Below are 23,019 nucleotides of genomic sequence, written 5' to 3'. Positions count from 1 at the left end.
CTAGGCTTTGTACATTGTTATCAGTGTCAGATTCATTTTACAGCAAGGATTGTGATTGTTGGGTGGTCTCATTTTCGGAGGGGAGTTTTGGGGTTGGTAAGAGTGAGCTCACCTATGGCACCGAACGTCCAGAGCCGAGGCTGTGCCTTTTAGAAGCCAATCCTCTCATCGCGAGAGCCCATGCTCCTTCCGAGGGTGTCATTCCCACCCTTGCATTGTGCGCTCTGTCCTGAGAAACGATTTACCAAGCGCTGCGACGACGCACCTGACTGCCTCATTGGACGGACATATGCGCCCCAGCAGCAGGGAAGGAATCAGTGTTCCCGAGTCACAACAATAGACCAGAGCAGCCTCATTTCATCTACAATAGCAGCAGCGAAATCATTACAGGTGTGCTAGACGTTTTCTTCTCCACTAATATGAATAGCAATTGTCAGCCGGAAAAGCAGTAGACAGAGCTAGCTAGTTAGCTATCCTTGGTTTTGCGCATCGTAAGTTATAGTATCAGTCGGCAAACTTGCGGGCCTGCCACTTGACCCCCGGCTATGCCGGCGCTTTGGCGTGCCTGAGAGGTGGGAAATTATTAGAGGCATGGGGATGGCGATCTGACGTGAGGCCCTTGTGAGAGCCTACCGCTTCAATAATCTGACAGTCATTGTGGAAGATACGATTAAAGCCAGCTAACATTAGCCAGCCAGTTATGCCTCATGTTAGCGTACTTAGCCCACGAATGTTAGCACTCCATATTGTAACGTCATTGTGGTTTGTGAACGTTAATATTTTGAAGTAGAGTTCATTATTCATTTCGTGGCTCATGACACTCGGTTCAGCACACATTGAGCTAGCGCCATGCCTCTAGGTTGGTGTGTCAGACATGAGTGAAATGCATGCCGGTGCTAGGAAGCTAAGGCAACCTTACAAGCTAGCAAGGCTGGTGGTACACTTGACTGTTGCAGCTCAGACGGTATTCGTATAGCATTTGCTAACAGTATAAGCTAAATCAGTGTATGTTGGGTTTCGTAAAGCTAAATTAGATTGCTGAATAATGATAAAATTGCAGTGATGTATATTATTTTAAAGCTCTGTTTCATTCAAGAGCCATATTATAATACAAGGCCTAACACGCATAACTGGGGAATTAAATGTAGTTTACACAGGCGTTTACTATAAAATATTCGTGGGAAACTAAATATTTTGTTCATTTTCAAGCTTGCGTGTAATTAAAAATGAATAGAGTTAGTAACGTTAGAGCAATAAGCACAACGTATCCTTTTACTCGAGAGGAGACTGAGATGACCACCACAATGATGAGACGTATGTCAAGTTGACGTGCGCATACTTAAAGCGAACTTGGCTGTAGTTTTGACCCACTCTTTGTTGACCCGATGTCTTGAGTCAGATTGTCATTCTTATCCAGTGGAACTGCGTGGAAATCAAGCATTTATTTGTCTTACAAAAACGTTCTCACACTAGCAGCATATTGGATAACAGAACTACAGTTCACATCCCTGTTCTTGCACAGTGGTGATTGCCCAGGCGGGGTTCTCAAATTGGGACGAGCAGTAGGTAGCGGATGCTCGCAATGATCAATATGATGCTAGGACCTATGAAATAATTATGTTATATTGTCAACGATTTAACCATTTGTTAAAGATAAAATATTCATTTGAACTTCATTGAATTTAGCCTATAAATTATATCTGTTGTGAGCCTACAAAATATTGAAAATGGGTTGCAAATGGCTGTTGCAAAGCTGATAGTCATATGCAACACACCGGGGATAGCGTTGGTTTTCTGGCAATACTGGGGCAAATCTCTGACGACGCTGTTTAGAAGGTCCCACTCCCAGTCTGAAACGTATGGTAAATTTTAGCTAAGGCTACATTAATGAATTGTTAGGTTCAATCAATTGGAAAACTCACTTAGGTTATTACAGTACACGTTTGGCACAGACCAAAGCAAGACCAAAATACATCGAGTCACATCCGGTATGTGACACATCTATATGTGGTACTGTGTCAGATCTGTATTGGATATCTAATATCATGTATCTGTTACGTAATCTCACTGACTACAACTTAAAAGGTGAAGATAAATGGCAACATTTTGGATGATCATGACAATTTCCTTATTGATGATTTGATTAAAGTTCTCTGGAAAAAAAAACATTGTCCAATATCAATGGGAATGTGCCTGAACAATACTCAGTGATTGATACCACTGATCTAGAAAGAACACTGGATTGAGCATCCAGATGTTTTCGCCCTATTGCTTATGACGTGTTTCGTGTATTTCGAATGGCACCATGGCATTGGGACCACTTACGTATCCCAGCTTATGGACTTATGCACACAAAATGCACAACGTTCTCAGTGATATTAAACAACTTTTAACCTGTGTCTATAGTGTCGGTACTAATTTGATCATTTAGACTGACTCACAAAACGGGTACTTTTAAAAAAACAAACAAAAAAAAAAAGACATTTTAAAGGTGCTCTAAGCGATGCCACACGTTTTTTAGGCTAAAACATTTTATGTCACTTACAGCAAACATCACCTAACCAACCGCTAGCTGTCTGTCCTGAATACACTGTAAAAAACACGCAATCTCTATGGACAGCTACGTTCCAAAAATGGCAACAAAAACAACCTGGGCAAGCCTAGCCCATAAAAACATAACAAACTGTTCCAGCAAATCACAGACGAGATGCGCGTTTAGGAGAGTTTCAATTGCACGGGAGTAGCACGGGAGGTAGTGGGAGGAAGTAGCGACCTAGCTCTCTGTTTTGTTTGAAAGTCAACAGAAGTGATGTTACCCAGCATCGCTTAGAGCACCTTTAATATTGGTTTTCCCATAGTAAACACCATGAGTGGGTCCCGCTGTTGCATCTGCCATAGATTAAGATGATCGATCCAGTGTCATTTTGAGACCAGTGATTATACGTTAATAATGAGATCCTGTATTTTGTCTCCTCCCCTACAGAATGGCTGTGGAGCTGTATGACTCACAGTACCTGCTGATCCTGGCACCGTCTCTGGTGGTTGCTCTGATTTTCCTGTTCTTTTGGCTCTTCATGAAAGAGACATCATATGACGAGGTCCTGGCACGCCACAAAACTCAGTTCAAGTACCCGAGTGTGCGTCCTGAGGTTCGCAAGAAAAATGACAGGAAGAAGAGTAAGAAGAAGGAAGGAGGTGGAGGAGGTGGTGGAGGAGGTGGTGGGGAGTCAGAAGAGGAGATGCGAGATGCCGACACACCTGAGGCTAGCGCCAGTGCCGTGTCCGAGGAGGAGGAGGATGTGGTTGCTAGTGTAACGCCAGTAGTGACCGCAACTGCACCTGTTCAGGCAGAGCCAGCTGCTGGGCTAAGGAAGAGGAGGGAGAGAAAGCAGAAAACCGCTCCAAGCGCGGTAGCTCCAGCATCCGAGGAGCTAGACGTCAACAGCTCTAAGCCTTTACCCATAAGCAAGGCAGACCCACCACCACCAGTTGTCAAGCAATTAACTCCTCCTCCACAGCAAAACCGCCCTCCAACCAAATCTGAGACTGGAAGTAAGAAGAAGGCAAAGAAACTGAAGACAGAGACAGGTATGATAAGTGTGTGTGTGTGTGTGTGTGTGTGTGTGTGTGTGTGTGTGTGTGTGTGTGTGTGAGTGTGTGTGTGTGTGTGTGTGAGTGACACAAAACATGTACTGTTGTTCAGATGTTTGGAGTCAGATAATGTGACATTTTCCTTGGAAACTGTATTTTTTTTATTTATCAGATAAACTGCACAATAAAGAGAACTATGTTTAAGGAAGCCAGATCACTTGTTTTGGAACCCACCACCAAACTTCACCCTGATTGGCAGATTAATTTTTACATGGCTTATTAACGCTATTTGTTTATCCAGCAACGGCTTTGCAAATAACGATGTCCATAGACAAGGTAGAATATGTTGCATGTTGCAGTTTCTTATGTCTCATTCCATCGAACTACAGATCCACTACCCGATCTGGCAAACTTATAGCCTGACGAGCCAGACCCACATTAAAATGTAGGGTCTGGGCACTCACCGTTCGCAGTGCTCAATCCGAGGGGCGGGATAATCAGTTGTCTTTCAAATTCCCTCTGCACGCAATAGGACAGCGGCAGCGCTATGAGTCCCATGCATTTCCCACCATTGGAGCTAGTTGGCTAGTTCAAACGTTTGCCAACTTGATAAAAGCTTAACTCGTGTCACACTGTTCGCCAGCAGCAACATCCGTCTTATTTGTTTTCAAGTAGCAGGGAATTCAAGCCAAACCGTTGCAACTTTGCCATCAATCATTATGTTAAGCCCACCTAACAACTCAATACACGATTTCATTGGCCTGATTAAGTTTCGATTTCTGGAGCTCACAAGCCAACGGAGAGTTGCTAGACTAGCCCTGGCAGCAAATGTAATTTGCTGCCGCTAGGGGTGCGTCTAGATTTCTAGGCTAGCAAACTTACATAGTGTGGTTATAGCCGATAGAGGGCCGCGAAGCGAATGCAGAAGTGCCGTTCACCTTGTTACGAGTTTTTGGAAACATTATTTTAAGGTACAAAAAACTCTTTGGTGTTGCTTTAAGACCATCTTGACAAGACGAACATGTTTTATTCCCAGCAGAAGAGCCTGCAGGTGAAATTAAATCACATCTACCACCACCTGTTGCCAAAGAATTGACTGCAGTTTTGGCTGAAGTGAAATCCCAGGAGCCTGTTCCTTCCCCAGGGAATAACAGCACCCCACCACCAGTTGCTGCTACAGCAGGAGGAGGTAGCAGTGGGAAGAGGAAGAGCTCAAAAAAGCAAAAGACTGAATCAGGTAGAGCCCATATAGCAGCTAGGGTTAGTTAGATAACCATCGCAGTCATTTGTACAACAAATGAGGTAACCAGAACAGTTATGGGTTCAATTTCTGTCTGCCACCGTTGTGCTCTTAAGCAAGGCACTTAACCCCGAGTTTCTCTTGGGAGAATTGTAAGTTGCTTTGTGATGTAACTTGCTTTGGATAATAATCAGGTATGGTCCGTATTGCCTGGTTTCACTAGACTCACTCACTAGTTTCACTTGTGAAGACAGTCTGAGTACTTACAATTGGGAAATGTTTCCAACCCTAGCATCATAACTTTGAAATCATTGGTCCAGCCTAACCAATCACATTGATCAGGGATTCCTAACATTACTTTCTACTAAGGGGCCAGGCTATAGCCCATACACAGCCAGTTAAAACATGTTAATATTTGTTGTTTGTCTGTCACTCATCCCCCATTCTCTGGTGTTTGCCCTGACCATCTCTGATCTCTTTTGTCCTGTCTTGTGCCTTGGTGTCAGTAGTAGCGGTGGACAATGCCCCTCTTCAGGCAGCGGTTCCTCCTGGTGATTCAGTGGTTCCTGACAACCACCAGAGCAGTTACAATGAGAATGCCCCCTCTCCTACATCGGGCCCTGTTCGCACATCTACTAAACAAAGCAAGAAGCAAAAGAACGAGACCGACAGGGGTGAGGATTCTCTTTTATCGACCTCTGTTATCCAGTCTTAGAATCAGCTTTATCTTTAAATTGAAAACAAGGCGGTTATTTTGTCAATCAAAATGGCCTGTATGTTTCCTCTATCAGCTACTAAGCTGTACTTAGATTTATAGTGATTGTGAAACTGTTGACAGACATGTAATCCGTGAATGCTTCATGTAGAGAACTCTGAGATGAAACTGAAGGAGCTGCTCACTGGACTGAGTGGCTTGGTGATGTCCGACGCAGAGGTGCTTAGTGTAGTCTCCATGCTACACGAGAGGAGCCCTGGAGCTATGGAGTCTTGGTATAAGGTAAGTGTGTGTTGTGTTGTGTTGTGTATTGTATTGCATTATGTCTTGATGTTAGTAGATAAATGTAGAAAAACATCTCCCATTATTTGGAGGACAATGCTTGGAAATGAATGAATGAATGAATGAAACCTTTATTGCCCCAGAGGACAAAGAAGGGAAGAAAAATAGATCTTGATTGTTGTGTTTTCCCCCTTCTGTCCATCTTTTTGGACTCTGAACCCTACTGAAGACTGCTACTAAGAATGATCCCTCAGTGCAGCAGCAACAAGAACGAGAACGGCTGTTGAACACATTCCAGGAGGAAGCCTGCATTGCCAAAGATAAAGTCAAGCAGCTCTCACAGGTGCGTTCTCACACACCCGTAATTTCACGACTATTAACCAAGGTTTATACAAAATTTGTTCAGCTGTGAGGTTAATACACAGGGGTGGGCTATACATGGGAATGTATTTATTTTCTTCCTTCTTCTTTATGATTAAAGCATGATCTGATTCATTGGGCTATTTGGCACTGAGGTTACTGTAATACACAGGCGTGGTAATTAAATGTTTTTGTTTTTAACATCAGGTCATTCATTTAACTTTTTAACTTTTTAAAGCAATGGATGGAATCACCCTGATCCAGATGCAAACTTTTTAAGATTACCAGATCTGCAGTACCAGTACTCAAAATGGGATTAGGCCCTACATATTACAATTTGGCCTAATACCTATGTAAAGAACAATAGGTAGAACAGTGAGCTTGGCCTAATACCTATGTAAAGAACAATAGGTAGAACAGCCAGCAGGGGTTGCTTTAGATTATGTTTATTTAAAATATGTAATGGTAAAAAGAAATAAGAACTGACAGGCTTCATTTAAATTCATGTTTCAGGAGTTGCAGTTGGAGAAACAAAAGAACGGCCGTGTAGAAGCTATGATAAGGGAGCAACGGGCTGCCATGGAGAAAGAACTAAATGTCATTCAGGCAAAATCACAGAACAGCTATCAAGAGCTAAACAACTACCAAATCAAGGTACAGTAAGCGTCGTCTTTCACATATGTATGCACACTCCACGTCACTATAACCACCATGTCGACAGTAATCCACTGTTGTGTATCCGCTGTGTATTGGGGACCAGTTTGTCCTCCTGGGAATTTTTTTATATTTATAGTCCAGTGGGCTAGACATTTAGCCTGGTCCCGCCCACCTAGATCTTCTTTCAGGCGGATCTAGTCTGAAACACCATAGTTCATAACCATTTCCCCCAAACAAGAAAAATGTCAAGCCAATCCGCGACGAGGAGGAAACCGAAACTTATTATGATAAACAGAAGCAGCAACACCTGCAAATGTGGAAAAATGCAGAAATTTATTTACAGCAAAGGTAGATCCACATGCATTGTTTCCTGACTGTTGATGCTGTTTATTGTCAGTTTGTAAAGTTTAAGCAAAGTAGGAAATAATGTTAGGAATCTCTGATAAATGTGATTGGTAAGGCTGGACCAATGATTTCAAAGTTAGTGCCCGTCGCTATGCAAGTGCTGGAAACGTTTCTCAATCGAGAGTCACCAGACTGGAATTTTTCTAGGCTACTACACATTATCCCTTACATAAAGTGATATATTAACATGACTTTGTAAGCTTTCATGGGATTGAACCACTTTCATCAGATTCGATGACTCTATGACCAAAGAGTTCGTTCACACTTCAGAAGGTCAAAGTGGTGTACATCGAGAAAAGTATCGATAATATTTTTAGTCCTTATATCTTCTCACTAGTTTTGGTAATGTTTTTTTAGCCACCCGTTATATGTTAATTGGTTATTCATTGTTAGCTGTAACTTATTTTTTTCCGTCAATGGAAGAAAATCCTTCATGTAAAAAATTTCCAAGTGAAGAGGTCACTGAAATTGCATGATTTCCAATGCTGACCTTTTTGGACTGAGGAGTGAAAACAAGGAAGCTTTATCGTTTGATAATTGATCTGTTTGGATACTGTAGAGGATGACCCCTGTACTTTTCAGGCCATCCTTGCCACCTGACTCTGTTTGCTTCAACAGATGTTATGGCATATATTTATATTTCTTAGGATGGCCTATGGTTTTAGTTAATGAAAAGGCTTTTGCTTCATCACTGATGGAATTTCAGTCCTAGAATAGGTATTACATGTATCCCTTTGTGACCACAGCACTCCCAGATGAGGGAGCAGCTAGAGACCCAGATCGCCAGGCTAACACAGGAGAATGGGATCTTGAGAGATGCGGTCAGCTCTGCCACCAACCAGATGGAGTCCAAGTGATTATCCCTTTTTGTCCTATCTTTAAGTTCCACTGTCCCCTTGCCATATCTCACGTTGTCCAAATATCAACAATCCCATATGTTTCAGTTTTCTTTATTGTGTGTGATTTATGTGTTTCACAGGCAATCTGCTGAACTTAACAAGCTGCGCTCCGAGTGTTCAGGCCTGGTGAAGGAGCTAACGGAGAACAGTACCAAGCTGCAGCAAGAGGAGCTTCAAAGGAAGAATCTGGAGGTCAACTATAAGCAGAATGTCTCTCAGCTTGAGGTAAATATCTCAACACACACAGAATGCATTGAAACCTTAAGTTGACAGAGACCACATTTGTGTGTTTTGAGTTAAACATCTTGCAATAGCATTACACATGGATGGTATCTCAGTTTCTATCCTGTTAGTACTGGTGAGGCTTTGTCTGAAGGATGAGTTGAGTCATGTTTTTCTTTCTCTTTCAGGTTCAGTTACAAGATGCTAAGCGTCGCTGGGAGGAGCTTCAGAACTACCTTCACAGTGTCAACACAGAAAGAGAGAAGCTGCAGGCCACTAAACAAGGTATGAGTCAGAGATTGTACTCTGGGAAAATATTTATGTTATGGAACGCTGACTAAGTGTTATTTCAACAGCTGGACATGTCCATGTGTGTTTCTAGGATATTGAAGGGGAAATATATAGACCAATGAGTTTCTTTTGCCTGGAAATAACATCAACACAAGACAAAATATGATATCAAAAGAGGAGACCCAAGGTCTTACTAGGACCAAGGAGCAGGACCGGAGCACACAACGCTTTAAGTGATTTTTATTAGTGCAAACCAACGAACGTTTCGATGCCCATGCGTCTTCTTCAGAGTCGAAACGTTAGTTGTTTGCGTTGTATGCTCCGGTCCTGCTCCTTGGTCCTAGTTAGACCTTGGGCCTCCTCTTTGGACTTCTGCGTCCTGTTCCGTGAGCACCAACCAGGCTGAAGCGCAAGTGACCCCCTTCTACAAAATATGATATATTGTGCTAGAGATGTAAATAAGAGATTGTAAGGGATGGGAAATGGATATGAATAATTATGTTCTGAAGTGTATATGTTGACAAAGTGTCAGATGCATGGATGGCCGGATGGTTGGAGGGAAGAAATATCATAATCATACATTTCATTTCAAGCAAAAAAACTAACAGAAAAACGATACATATTTTAATTTTTGAGCAAAGGAACTGCTTGCCCCATTGGCCATTGCGAATGATACATTTTTCACTGTATTCCGATTTAACTTTAGTTAAACACAATTTGAAATAGTTCATTGAATGGCCACACATTGCTTCTCATTAGCTCAGCAGCCATGTTGTTTGAAGGAACAAGCAACATTAGTAAAGACTGGAGTTAAGGCATAAACATTTCCATGGCAATCTACCAATTAAATGCTCTGCTTTTACACGTTAGGATTTTGGGTAGTGTAGTGCTTTAGCGTGAAATCGTGAACAAAACACATTTTTCTCAAAACAAGATAGATGCACCATGAACTTGTTTAATAGCATTAATTTACTTGTAAAATTGATGAATCCACAAAAAGTAGAGCTTAATTAATTTATATTATTTTCTAATTAGGCTACCGATCAGAAAGTAACACCAATGACAATTTCGAGAAAAAAATGATTTTTTTTTACAAAAATGGCTGCCATGTGACAGACCTCCTGTCATCAGAAATATAAAAATCACTTAATTATTAAACATACTTTTTTAAATATTTTTTCACACCCCAGGGCTCTACAGTAAAAAAAAATTTCAGGAGCACTTGTGCGCCCAAGTTAAAAAAATTTAGGAGCACAGACAAAAAATTGGGCGCACAGTCAGTTCTGTACTTAACTTACACATAATCTAACATTATACTGCAGCTAACGGTTAAACATGCCAGTGCACCAATTGCGAATATTAAGAATGACTGACAACATTTAGGCTACAGGAAACAGGATTTTAAAGATCAGTGCCTAGGCCTACTTTATTTTCAGTCTGTTCTATTTTCCTACATATTGTTAATGTAAAATAATATAATACATTGCCATATTTGCATTTAGCCTGTATATCAAGTATCCTGCCAAATGTAGGCTAATTTATTTATTTGTGAATCCATCTATAGCTAATCCAAATATGCCCATGGTGACCTATCTGACTGCATACTGCCTAATACTACTACTAAAACAGTCCATTTCCTCTTCCACAAAACCCAACATAGGCTAATATATATATATATATGTATATGTTTTATACTTTTAGTTTTTATTTGAAATATCTGCATTGATGGGGGCAGTAGGCAAACGTTAGGCCTACTTTCGTTTTGCACTTCAGCTTGTATTCGGTGTAAACAAACAAGCATGCGTGGAAGCCTGGAGTTGTCAGTAGTGTTATACCTTTGAATAAAATGGGAGTATTACGGGAGGCTACTTTTGTGCCCGGTTCGCTACAGCTATATTTTGCATATTGCAGCCAATACGTCAACTGGGCTAAAAGGCATGTTGGGTTACCTTTCCTTCTCTCACTGCATTCTCAGAATCTCATCCTGTTCTTCCTATATCCAATGAACTCCGTGGATAGAAGAACTAATTTCTTCAATCTTTGCATCTTGGCTGGCTAGTCTAACTTTCCGTTTTTTTCTGCGCGCTCTTGGATTTGATAGAAGCGACTACTAGTGACTCACAACGCGAAACTGCTAATGTTGATGGGAGGTGTAGTTTTTATGCTGCATTCGCGACGTGATTCTATGGTTTGCACCAGTAATGTTTCTCGATGTTGCAGTGTATTTTGTAGACAAACATTGACATGGTTAGAAGTCATTCGCACCAGTGCGCCTAAATATTTTTTTGCACTCGCACGGCATCATTTTTACTCGCATGTGCGAGTGAAATGGGCGCACTGTAGAGCCCTGCACCCACACAGCTATAAAACGAGTAACACCAATGACATCTTTAAAAGCCACGCTTAAAATTCTAAACAAATCATGATATTTTAAACAAATGAAGTAAGGCATCTCACAAACATTATGCCTTTGTCCACTGCACTTCTTCAACTGACCTCTTGACCCAAGAGAAACTTCAGAGTCTGTGCATTATGTCAAAATAAAAGTGTTTTGTGTAGAGTAACACCAATGACGGAATTTTGGGGGACAAAAAATAATTTATTATTCACATTTATAATTTTACCATTTCAGTGTTCTATTGATTTTATGCTGTGTTAAAGTTAAATGTATGTGATTTGATTTAAGAAAATAATATTTTTAAATGAAAAGTACACAGCTCAACTTCCCTGTATGATCAAAGGGACAGCCATTTTCATTTTTATTTGCAATAAAACTGGTCACATTCGACTAGCATGAAAACACGCTAACGGTCGAACTCTGTACACATGTGTTATTAACCCCTAGGTTCATTTTGCGCCGGAATTGTCCTTTAATGGAAGTGCTATTAAGTGCTTTAATGGAAAACCGCCATAACACAACACCTCTTGGAAGGTGCTCAGGATATTATTTCGAAAATAAAACTGTGTTTTGTACTGAAATGATCAATGCATTTCACTATCGTCTCTGCCATTCCTTTCTTCTAGAGCTGCAAAACCAGCTGATGACATTGGAGACCGATCTGAATAACAAGAACAAGGAGATCCAGAACCTCCACAGCAGCCTCACTGACACCATTGTTTCTAAAGAGCAGGTTGAGCAGAAGGTCATGCAGCTGCTGGAGGTTTCTCAGCACAGCCTTCCTGATGAGTCACTGCAGCAACAAGTACAGGTCTGCACACACCCATACATGTTGTCTCATTAATAATCATATGCAAGTCATTAACAAAACAATATTACAAGTATTGCATCCACTGCTGCTGTACTTGCACGTAATGTTTAGGGATGCCATGGTCGAGATGGTTGAGTTATTTTTATTTTTTAAAGCCAAGCACAGTCTTTGCACTGTGTCGCAAGGGACTGGGCTGGGCTGATCAGAAACTAGCTCTTTCTTCATACACAATAACCTTTCTCACGAATTGGGAATGAAAACATGGTATCTCTTGATCAGGCACCCTTAAAGAACGTGGAACACTGCACCTTTGACGAAGAAAGGCACAAAGTCTGAAGTCAATCACTTTCAATTGACTCAAGATAGCAACATACCAACAATGGACACACCTTGATTTTTAACCAGCAACACACCCACGGGTGCATGTTTTTTTGCTATTTGAACAAGGTGCCCGTTGGATAGGGAAATGACAACTGTGTCGGTCTAAACCCAGTCAACAGCATTGCGCCTGCCACTGTGTGGCACTGGGTAGAGCAGCCTTTCTCAAACTTCTTTGACCTGAGGCCCTGTCATGTCAGATGTTGGGGTAATGGGTGGTGTTTTGTTTTTGTTTTTTGTTATAAATTTCATTAGAATGTTTGAATGTCAGAAAACAACACCATGGGTATGGTAACGACAAAAGAGATGGGCATAAATCACTGATTTGGAGATCTTTATTAAAAAGGTAGAATAATTGGGCTACTATCGCTTTTGAGCATGTTCTATTCAGATCTGACTAAATACAATTATGCTCAATGCTATGCAGTGAGTTATCCAGTCTCTATGCTCCATTTGTTATGGACAGTTGCTGAAAATCAAGCCTGGTTAACACCAGACCGATTCTCAAATCTCAGTTGAGATTGAGTGTGGATTTGGAAAGCCTTTGTTGATTTACGACTTCCAGGGGCATAACCAGCAGTGAAATTGAACTCAAGTTGGTGCATTAAATTCTTAACAAATAGTTTCAGAAGTGCAGCAATCAAATCTTCATTGTAAACGAAGGTTTTTTAAAAATGCCGTTGTTTACTCACTTCCAAAGAAATACACGTCCATATCTGTTTGACCCCGTTGCTATCAGCACAGCCATTACTGCTATCAGCACAGCCATTAGTGTTGAATGCACTTCTCTATTTGTCATCATAAAAGCCCGCCCCATGCTGGATCTGCGATTGTGATTGGTTCCTGGGTTTTTGGAAAATTTGAAATGTCTGTCAATGGCCTCCTTGCCAGACTGACCTGCAGAGCAAATTCAAATTTGCTAACAAATTCTCCCAGGGCAAATTTGCTAACAAATTCTCCCAGGGCTTCTCCCAGGCTAGCTGAAATCCACTTTGTTGTATTGAATAGCATTCATTACCTCTTAGACTACCAACATTATCTGTGCGGTTTGAGTGGTTTCAGTTTCTCCTGCCCACATTGAATGAGCACTTATACCACCATCACCTTATTTTATGCCTCTGTGTTTGATTACTCCAAATTAGTAAGTATTTCCGGATCAAGATTTTTTCTTTTCTTTTTCCATCGGCCCATGGTTCCATGATCAGTTAAGCCGCAAATGATCAGACGAATGATGGAAGCACTGGACATAATTTAATTTCCTGTCTCCATGGACCAGCAGTTTCCTCGTTGTGCCATAGTTTGAGAAACACTGCGATATAGTCCTTATTGTACACATTAGTGGTGTATGTATATGAGCGAGTATGCCAGATCATTCTCTCATGATTATTCATATTCTTTTTGTTACCAGGATCTTTTGAATGACAACAAATCCCTACAGCTCCAAATTGAAAGTCTCAAGTCTACCATTAACACTCAGGTGGGTTATGTGTCTTACAAAGCCTAAGACATGCTAAGGTAGAAAGCCTCTTTTTTGATCTTGTTGATCTTTTTGATCTTAATTTGTTTTTGATGTTCTACTTTGTCCTACAGGCCACCACAATGTCTCATTTCGAAGAACTCCAGAAGCTGTAAGGAATATATAAAGATATTATGCTGAAAATCAACATCCATAGTTCTTATTTATGTTTTTCAAACTTTTGACTTTTTTGTGTGTGTGTGTTCAGATTGGCTGAGAAGGAGCAACAAAGGAAGAGTCTTGAGGATTCTCTCAATGCAGAAAGAACTAGTGGAGCCAGCAGAGAAACTAACATGCAGGTTAGAATACAGCAACCCAAACCCCACCCCTTCAAAACCATCACCAAATAATGTACCCCAGCAATACACCTACATAAGTCCTCGTAACCTAATAAAAAGTCAATGCTGAATCTCCATTGTCCCACCAGGGCTTGTTTGATAAATGTGGAATGGTCTTTTCTCCTTAGGCTATTCACAATGAGAACATGAGCCTGAAGGCAGAGCTTCAGCAACTGCAGTTACAGATTTCTGAGCAGGTACTGTAAGAGAAAGGGATGCAAAACAATTGCCTGTTATATTCATATTGTTAATGCATGGGTAATAGTCATTGCATTTCGCCATCATTATTTCTTATTCACTTAGTTTATACGCAGCCATGTTTCAGACCAGTTTTGGCAAACAAAAATGTATGTTTGTGAGCAAAAACGGAAAATCCTCCAGAGAAAACACTCCTCAGTGAAATTACGAAATTAAATGAAACAATTTAAAACATGTAGCTCTGGTGAAAAAGTAATTTATTTAAAAACAAACAACATACATTTGTGTTAATGAGACCGCATTAATGAGTGTGTTAATGAGTCCTCTTGCCCAGAATATAGTGCTTTATAAAACTGGAATTATGCCGCTAGCACAGTTGGCGTTTTTTCTCTCCAGAGTGTAGTCATAAAGGCATTTTGCTGTTTTGGATTTGATAAAACACACATTTTGGTGTTGGTCGGACTTGCACTGATCCAGTAATCTTGTTCTATCTCCCTCTCTACAGGCCTCCTCTCAGATGGCAGTGGAGCAACTCCAGATGAGGTGAGTGGACAAGATGTTAATGTGATGGGGCTGGCATGCAGTAGGCTGAAAAGTCGTGGGTTCAATTCCCGGCTTCCACCGTTGTGCCCTTGAGCAAGGCACTTAACCCCTAGTTGCTCCGGGGACAGTGGCGCTTGTAATATAATTGACATGTAAATCGCTTTGGATAAAAGCATCTGCTAAATGAATAAATGTAAATGTGATCGTTGCAACAGATCACAAACACTCACCGGTCAGATTGTGTCACGGTTTTGAAATCAGACACAAAAGGAGAGAAAAGAGAGAAGTATAAATAGTCCTAATATAAATAGCTGAACTGAAACAAGGAACTACAGTATGTGTATAAAGCAAAGTGTCATGAGGAATATTGTTCGTATATAATGTTTGATCTGTGAAGAAAGAGAGGGGGAAAAGTCAGCCAGACATGCAAAAAGTCAAAAATTCAGATTGAATTCAGATTTGGTGAACCACCTAACATATCAATCTTTGGACCTTAAGGTTTCCTCAGAGGGACCTCAAATCTCAAGGTTTTTATTTTTCCTTGGAATTTTCAGGTGTTGTGTTTGTAATACATAAACTCTTTGAAATTTAGATAGAAGACCCTTAGTGCCCCTGACAATGTCAATCCCAACATGACTTCTTATGTTTAAATAAAAACAAAGTTGAATCCATACCAGATATTTTTAAAGTTGTAATAAAGAAAAGTAGTGTGCCACACTGTGTAACACTGAAATTTTGACTAAGAGTGAGAGTTATGTTTATATATCAGTGACCCACAATCAATCTTAATCAAAATTTCATAGTGTTAGCAATATGTCGCCTTTGCACTTAGATGTATTTTTTTTAAATTGTTTAATATAAATCATATTGGTAATTAGGTTTCTGATTATAGGTGGATGTTGGTTAGGAAATCAGTGTTCTAACTGGATTTATTTACTTCTATTCCATGTTTTTTATGCGATTGTCATAGTCTCCAAGAAAAAGAAAACAAGATCAAAACAGTGGAGTCTGTCTTGGAGGCAGGCCTCATTGAGATGGCCAACAAGGAGGAGGCACTGAAGGTGAGAACAGGAGGTCTCGGAACAAAGGACATACTGTATCCTTTATGACCAGAAATATAACAGTTATGATGTTATGAGTGCAGAGCTTTGAACCTGTTGATCTTTGCAGGTGGTGAGGGAAGAGAATGAAACACTCAAAGACAGAGTAGAGGCTCTGCAGCAGCAGACTACAATACAGGTACCATTATTGAAATGGCTTGCACAGTGCAGCATATCACAGATCGCAATTTCCAATCCCACATTTTACTTCTGCCTGAGGTTTTGGATGTATTGACTGCATCAAACAGCCTACAGCCTATTTCTAGAAGTATTCATGTTTTTTTTTTTTTTTTTTTTTTAAATGGATGGACAGATGGAAAAAATGATGAACTACCTCCAAAACTACAAATTTGTTTCATTACAGAAAAAATAGATAACTAAATTGAATGTGTCATCTAACATGTTTTTCATTCTAGGCCTTAGTACATTCATTCAGAATAAGTGTATTTATGGGATGGGCTATATTGACCTCAACAAAGATAGTTTGTCAGGGAATTTAAGTGAGCACTTTCGTTTTGTATAGGTTCAGAAATACACACACTGATTAACTATGTAATGGTCAGTTTGAAGGGATATGGCTTGAGCTTTTAAAACATGTCTTGACGAGTTACAATTAGGCTGTGTGCATACCTGCAAACTAGTTCATATATTCATCCCTTTATACAGGCATCATCAGAATCCGCTCTGGATGAACTCCAGAGACAGTAAGACTATATTATTTAATAATAATAATAATAATAGCACTATAATTTTTCAGTTTTGTGATTCTAATTTTGTGAATCTAATTATTGTCAGAAATTTAATTCATTTCTCTTTTTTTTTTATCATCTATGAAGGCTCCAGGAGAAGGACATGCAGATCAAATCAGTAGAGGAGTGTCTACAGAAAGCTATGGACAGTGGAGCAAGCAAAGAAGAAGCCATAGAGGTTTGTGTGTGGGATGCTATCCTAAACCAAATAGCTAAATTGTTATATAGTTTATGTGGTTTAATTAGCTTTCCCTTAACAGTAGAGTCCAAAGTCTATCAATTAAAGGCTTGGTTCTCCTAAACAGAAATATGTATTGTGTATGGTATGGAGGAAGAGGACCCATAAATGAGTAGATGTGTCCAAACTTTTGACTGATAGTGTATTTCTGAAACTGGTTGCAGGTTTTGGAGAAACAGCTGGAGACCCTAAGGGTTGAAGTAGATCAGCTCAAAGAGAGAGAATTACAAGAGAAAGTCCCTGACCTTCAACCCCAGATTCTGGATCTTCAGACACAGTATGTTTACGCTTGAGCTGTATGTACTGTATGAAATATGGCAGAATGGGTTTGGTATGTTGAGTAACTGCATGTTGAATGTGTTTTAGGCTGTCTGCCAAAGATTTGGAGCTGCAGGCCCTTCAGAAGGACATGGAAGAGAAAGCAAAGCATGCCGATGAAATGCAGCAGCAGGTGACGAGGCTTCTAAAATGATTCAACCCCTCTGAAATTCATCACCATTTACTGTACTTCAAAATGCTTATGCTTATTCCCTAGTCGGTTTACTATGAATATGTATTTGCCATAACGCTTTAAAAGTGTTAGTGGATCTTATGCAGCCAGAGGCTTGTGTCTTTCCATAAATGGTGCCTATAGTATCTACCTTGATTGTGTTTATCAGGAGTTATCACAGATGATAGATCATTTTTAACAGATGTAGCTGTTGTTTAGTCATCTTAACCCTCTGGTAAGGGTACAGTTTGGGATTGAGCACAAGTCATGTAAGGTTGTATTTTAATGTGACTGGTATTTGTGTTCTCCTTTTCCCGAAGCAGAGTCAAGCTAAGGCAAGTCAGGAGCTGCTCATAGCGTGAGTAATCTACCTCTGACTTAGTTTGTGACCCTCCTAGGCCAAACCCCAAATAGAGCATTTTCAGATGCTGGCTAGGGATGGACGCCTTTCTCAGAAAGCTTGGCAAATTGAAGCAGTTTAACAGAAATATGGGTATCTATGCAGTAGCTCCTCTACCTGCTATGCAGATTCCTCCTCTTCCTCCCCCTTCTACCACTTTCTCTTCCTACCATATGTTGACTACAGTAGTACTTAATAATATAGGCACTCCTATCCTCTAGTACAGTGGTCTCCAACATGGTGCCCGCGGGTACCAGGTAGCCCGCGGGAAGGCTATGAGGCGCCCCCAGCACACCTCCTAAAAATAGCCAACAGGTCGCCTGCAGATCACGCTCTAAAAACACGCTCCATTGTGAAGTTTTCAATAGATATTTAAGTCTAGACCAGAACCATTTTAAGAATGTATGTAGCCATACATCCGTAACATTAAATTGATATTGGTGATGCCTTACAAATTGTAGCTGCGTAAAATTTTTAGCCTTTGGCTCCAAATCCGTTTCCCATTCAATCTTTAAACAACAATGGAAGCGGAGCGCATACACGCTGCTCGGACACAGACAGTAAAGGGGGAAAAAACTTGCTCGTCTGGTGTAGCCAATGGAAGCATATCTTTGCAAAAGTTCTGTGGCCATTCCATGTTTGTCAAATATGGTTCTTGCATGATTGTTCAAGGACTAAAAAAACAATTGCTTTAGCTCACAGGCCTTTTCTCCACCGTAGGCTACTGCCGTAAAATAGCACTGAAAATTTTGTGGCATGCATGACCCCCCCCCAACCCCCCCCCATCCCCAACAACACACACAAAAAAAAATATTTTATATATACATTATTTAGTATCAAAAGTCATTTTGTTTTCAATATGAATTGCTTAAAAATACTGCTAATTTGATGCTGTTTAACAAATACTGTGCACTGTCGCTTTAAGAACAATTCACGTTTAGTTCTCAATGATCTTCTGCCCGCTCTGCTATGGCTAGTGTTGTAGCCTACTTATGGCTGTGCCCCTCTCACAGTTTATAAATGGTCAGTAGTGGGAACTACTGTAGCCCTCATGATTTCCTTTTAAAAGTTTCTTATAAGAAGGATATATCAATTATCAACAATTACAAGCCAACTGGAACCTGCCTCTCTCTCTCTCTCTGTCTTTCTCTCGTGAGCGCTCAGATGCGTTCCCAATTAAATGGAGTAGCATAACGTTCAAGTTAGATCTGCTGCAAAGGAGATAACAAAGAGTAGGCCTATCATTTCTATTTAACATGATGCTTTGACATTGTAAACATTCTCTAAGAGAAGAGTGAAAAACCGTTTGCAGTAAAGCTAGCCAACGTTGTCTCTACCGCTCGGGGAAAAAATAGCGAGCGGCCTGATAACCTAATTAAAGTGCTTGGCGGGCCGGATGCCGCAGTTTGCCCACCCCTGCTCTAGTACTTATAATATAGGCTTGTTCTCTCCTGCAAATGTGTTCACATAAGACAATGAGTGGTGTCCCATTACCTATGTAAAGATTTTAAAACCCTACCTCTTGTGACTCCATATTGAATGGGCACTACTTCCCAGTGGAGGGCTCTCCTAATGTAGTGGCATGGAGAAGATCAATTGGATTGATATAGTATAAGTATATATACTCTTTTGATCTTTTGATAGTTAGTGAAACGCACACAGCACACAGTGTACACACAGTGAGGTGAAGCACACACTAATCCCGGCGCAGTGAGCTGCCTGCATCAACAGCGGCGCTCGGGGAGCAGTGAGGGGTTAGGTGCCTTGCTAACCCCTTCAGCCGTGCCTACTGGTCGGGGTTCGAACCGGCAACCCTCCGGTTACAGGTCCGAAGTGCTAACCAGTAGGCCATCTGCTGCCCCGTAATATGACGAATGATTATGAAGTATTGCCTTGGGTTGAAGTGGTATTAAAAATAGCTTAATTTGTCAAAGCTCTTGTGCCATTCCTTGGGAGAAAGCAAATGGCCAGGTTCACTGCCAAAAAAAAGGTCACCACCACCACCACTTAGCAAATATGTGCAAATATTGCCCCTGTGGGGGCAATTCTATGATTTAGGGTTGCTGCAGTTGGTCAGGTCTAGGTTCAGCAACGTTACAGTATGTGCCCAAAGAATGAGGTCAGCTGACTACCTTAATATACTGAATGACCAGGTTATTCCATTAATATTTTTTTTTTCTCTGATTGCTTGGGCATATTCCAAGATGACGATGCCAGGATTCATCGGGCTCAAGTTGTGAAAGAGTAGTTCAGGGGGCATGAGACATCATCACCAGACAGAGTCCAGACCTTAACCCCATTGAGAATCTTTGGGATGTGCTGGAGAAGACTGTGCGCAGTGGTCCGAATCTCCCGTCATCAATACAAGATCTTGGCTAAAATTAATGCACCGCTGGAAGGAGTTACATGTTGTGGAAACGATGCCACAGCGAATGCGTGCTGTAAATCAAAGCTAAAGACGGTCCAACGTAATATTAGTGTGTGACCTTTTTATTGGCCAGACAGTGTAAATTGTAGGATTGTAGGGGTGAATATGTCCTAGGGATAATTAAAAGACATTATGCAGTATGTAGTATGCAAATACACAACAATAAATAGGTGATTTAGTTTTAGAAGGGTTTCTCAAAATAATGGGCTAGTGTGACACTAGTGTTTGGAGGGGCTCTCTTCTGTTGACACTACTTTAACATTCTTGTATGAACACTGACATCTCACAGAGTAAATCTTGACTCATGTACTGTAGAATACTGTCTGAGAATTTTAAGGTGATGTTAAGTTGTGTCTTTCTTAGGTTGACGGAGAAGAACCAACAGATGTCTGACCTACAGGCCGAGATTGTAGAGCTGAGGGAGATGGTGGAACTCCACAAGAAGAAGAATAACGTAAGATTAGGTTTTGCACCCCACTGGTCATTTTAGAGGTTGTTTTATGTAAGCATATTATTTCCTGCTATCCTAATGGGTGAATGGTTCTACATTAGGAATCAAAGAGGTTCAATCCAAGTGGCCATCTTAAATGTTTCTTGACTGTTACTCATTAAACTGTATTACCGTATAGCTGACAGAGCCGTCTTTTTTAAAAGCAGCAGTATGGAAGTGTTTTACCTTAATATAACAGCTTCAAAGTCATTTTGATGGTAAATGAACTTGAAATGGGGAGAATCGTGTAGTTAGCACAGCTAGCAGAGCCTCAGAGGCAGAAAACCAGCCTTGTACTTTGGCTGACGGTGACTCGGAGACATCTTGCAAGAATCGTGTAAAATAGGGGGAGCTCTAGTCAGCAAAATACCCGGAACTACATTGGATTGCTTTAATCAAGATTGCCTTGTGTTGATTTCAGTTGGCTTACGTACATCTTGCAAAGTGAATTTGTCATAGTCAGCACACTCTTGTTTTCCCATCGATTTTATATGGATAATTCCCATCAGTTATGTTAGTCGTCTTTCAGTCAAAGCCAAAGACAAAAATGTGTCTTTGTATTTGAAGTCCATGGTGGTTGCAACCAGTCCTTCAAATGTGACTGTATTTGTTGGCTATGGTTTTATCTGCTATTAATTACTTACTGTGTTTGGCCTTATGATAATGCAATAATTAGCTTATCAATAGTGTAACTACAAACATATAAATATTAATGAAGATATACTTTACGTAAACTAGAGCCTCTGTAGCACTCTCTCAGTGGAAGTTCACGCGGTAGAGTTCTTTCACACGGTAGAGATCTCATTCAATACTTTCATATATTGGGACACCCCTGAGGGTGTTGAGTCATGACATCAATTCTTAATTTATGGATATGGTAACTTCAGATCAAGGACACATCCTGGATGAAGTTGAGGCTTGTTTAAAACAAATGTTTTGGTATGTACATGCTGTTCTGCTTTGTTTATATTTAATAATCAACAGGTTGAATGTTAAAAAAGGCTTTTCCATCAGTGATTCCTTGCATGCCATCACAACAGTTTAAGGGTCTATAATTTTGCTTTTTTCTTTTGCACTCTTTTTCTTTCTTTTGTTTTTGTTTTGCACATACATTTTGCATCATGTTGTCATCAATGGCTTCCTATCAGGTAATTACAATACACCACCAAAGGTTTGTGGAGACCTGAACATTACACTCATTTGTGATCCAAAGTGGCTAATGGTGCGATCAAACACTGTTTTGTCTTTGAGAGAGTAATTTTTTTCACACTTAACTTTATTATAACCTAAAGCATGCAGCTATACATGAGAGAAGTGTTTTTGATTCCTTTGGGACTTGTTTTCTGATACCGACGGCAATCAATACATTATCCCTTACGTAAAGGCCTATATATTGTGCCAGTGAGTTGAATTTCAACAAGGTCCATAATAGTCTATACAAATATGAAAAAGAATACACAGAGTGAAAGACAGAAACAGCAGCAATCAGAAAGAGAGGCAACTTTACAGCTTTGCATTTAGTTGTCATCACAAAAAATGTCAGTTATTGCCAGCTACAGTAAATCCTATATGGTACAAAATCATTGTGCATGGCCCCGTTCCATCCCATACGCTAGGAGAGAGTAAGAAAGTGTCCCGTGCGCTATGAGATAGTAAGGCCCTGTTCCATCCCCTAAGCTATGAGATGGTAAGGCCCTGTTCCATCCCGTAAGCTATGAGATAGTAAGGCCCTGTTCCATCCCGTAAGCTATGAGATAGTAAGGCCCTATTCCATCCTGTGCGCTATGAGATGGTAAGGCCCTGTTCCATCCCGTAAGCTATGAGATAGTAAGGCCCTGTTCCATCCCATGCGCTATGAGCGTGTAAGGCCCTGTTCCGTCCCGTGTGCGAGGAGAGAGTAAGGCCCTGTTCCGTCCTGTGTGCTATGAGATAGTAAGGCCCTATTCCATCCTGTGCGCTATGAGATAATAAGGCCCTGTTCCATCCTGTGCGCTATGAGATAGTAAGGCCCTGTTCCATCCCGTGTGCTATGAGATGGTAAGGCCCTGCTCCATCCCGTGTGCTATGAGATGGTAAGGCCCTGCTCCATCCCGTGTGCTATGAGAGAGTAAGGCCCTGTTCCATCCCGTGTGCTATGAGATAGTAAGGCCCTATTCCATCCTGTGCGCTATGAGATAGTAAGGCCCTTTTCCATCCCATGCGCTATGAGATAGTAAGGCCCTGTTCCATCCCGTGTGCTATGAGATGGTAAGGCCCTGCTCCATCCCGTGTGCTATGAGA

General features: G+C 40.8%; 1 protein-coding gene and 1 long non-coding RNA gene across 9 annotated transcripts in view; both read left to right on the top strand.

Annotated features, from left to right (window-relative positions):
- Nucleotides 1-172: 172 nt before the first annotated feature.
- Nucleotides 173-23,019, top strand: part of ktn1 (kinectin 1) — a 40,284-nt gene continuing 17,437 nt past the window's right edge. Inside the window, exons 1-24 of one of the 8 annotated variants that reach the window (XM_042071988.1) lie at nt 173-390; nt 2,984-3,588; nt 4,628-4,828; nt 5,338-5,505; nt 5,698-5,828; nt 6,058-6,171; nt 6,702-6,842; nt 7,997-8,103; nt 8,230-8,374; nt 8,560-8,656; nt 11,687-11,871; nt 13,658-13,726; nt 13,840-13,877; nt 13,974-14,064; nt 14,232-14,300; nt 14,807-14,844; nt 15,815-15,905; nt 16,015-16,083; nt 16,611-16,648; nt 16,781-16,871; nt 17,096-17,208; nt 17,298-17,382; nt 17,742-17,779; nt 20,613-20,703. In XM_042071988.1, the coding sequence (XP_041927922.1) occupies nt 2,985-3,588; nt 4,628-4,828; nt 5,338-5,505; nt 5,698-5,828; nt 6,058-6,171; nt 6,702-6,842; nt 7,997-8,103; nt 8,230-8,374; nt 8,560-8,656; nt 11,687-11,871; nt 13,658-13,726; nt 13,840-13,877; nt 13,974-14,064; nt 14,232-14,300; nt 14,807-14,844; nt 15,815-15,905; nt 16,015-16,083; nt 16,611-16,648; nt 16,781-16,871; nt 17,096-17,208; nt 17,298-17,382; nt 17,742-17,779; nt 20,613-20,703 (2,814 nt within the window). In that variant the 5' untranslated portion in view covers nt 173-390; nt 2,984. Of the gene's footprint in view, nt 391-777; nt 971-2,983; nt 3,589-4,627; nt 4,829-5,337; nt 5,506-5,697; nt 5,829-6,057; nt 6,172-6,701; nt 6,843-7,996; nt 8,104-8,229; nt 8,375-8,559; nt 8,657-11,686; nt 11,872-13,657; nt 13,727-13,839; nt 13,878-13,973; nt 14,065-14,231; nt 14,301-14,806; nt 14,845-15,814; nt 15,906-16,014; nt 16,084-16,610; nt 16,649-16,780; nt 16,872-17,095; nt 17,209-17,297; nt 17,383-17,741; nt 17,780-20,612; nt 20,704-23,019 lie in introns of those variants that run through there. The other 7 variants (XM_042071991.1, XM_042071993.1, XM_042071992.1 and 4 more) reach the window with 7 other exon arrangements.
- On the top strand, nt 19,649-20,357 carry LOC121692939. Its single transcript, XR_006025383.1, has 3 exons — nt 19,649-19,683; nt 19,726-19,727; nt 20,102-20,357. It is a non-coding gene; the product is annotated as an uncharacterized LOC121692939 (long non-coding RNA).

Source organism: Alosa sapidissima, chromosome 19 (genome assembly GCF_018492685.1).
Source record: "Alosa sapidissima isolate fAloSap1 chromosome 19, fAloSap1.pri, whole genome shotgun sequence".
In the NCBI taxonomy this organism is placed as follows: Eukaryota; Metazoa; Chordata; class Actinopteri; order Clupeiformes; family Clupeidae; genus Alosa; species Alosa sapidissima.
This window is presented reverse-complemented; position numbering and strand designations above follow the sequence as displayed.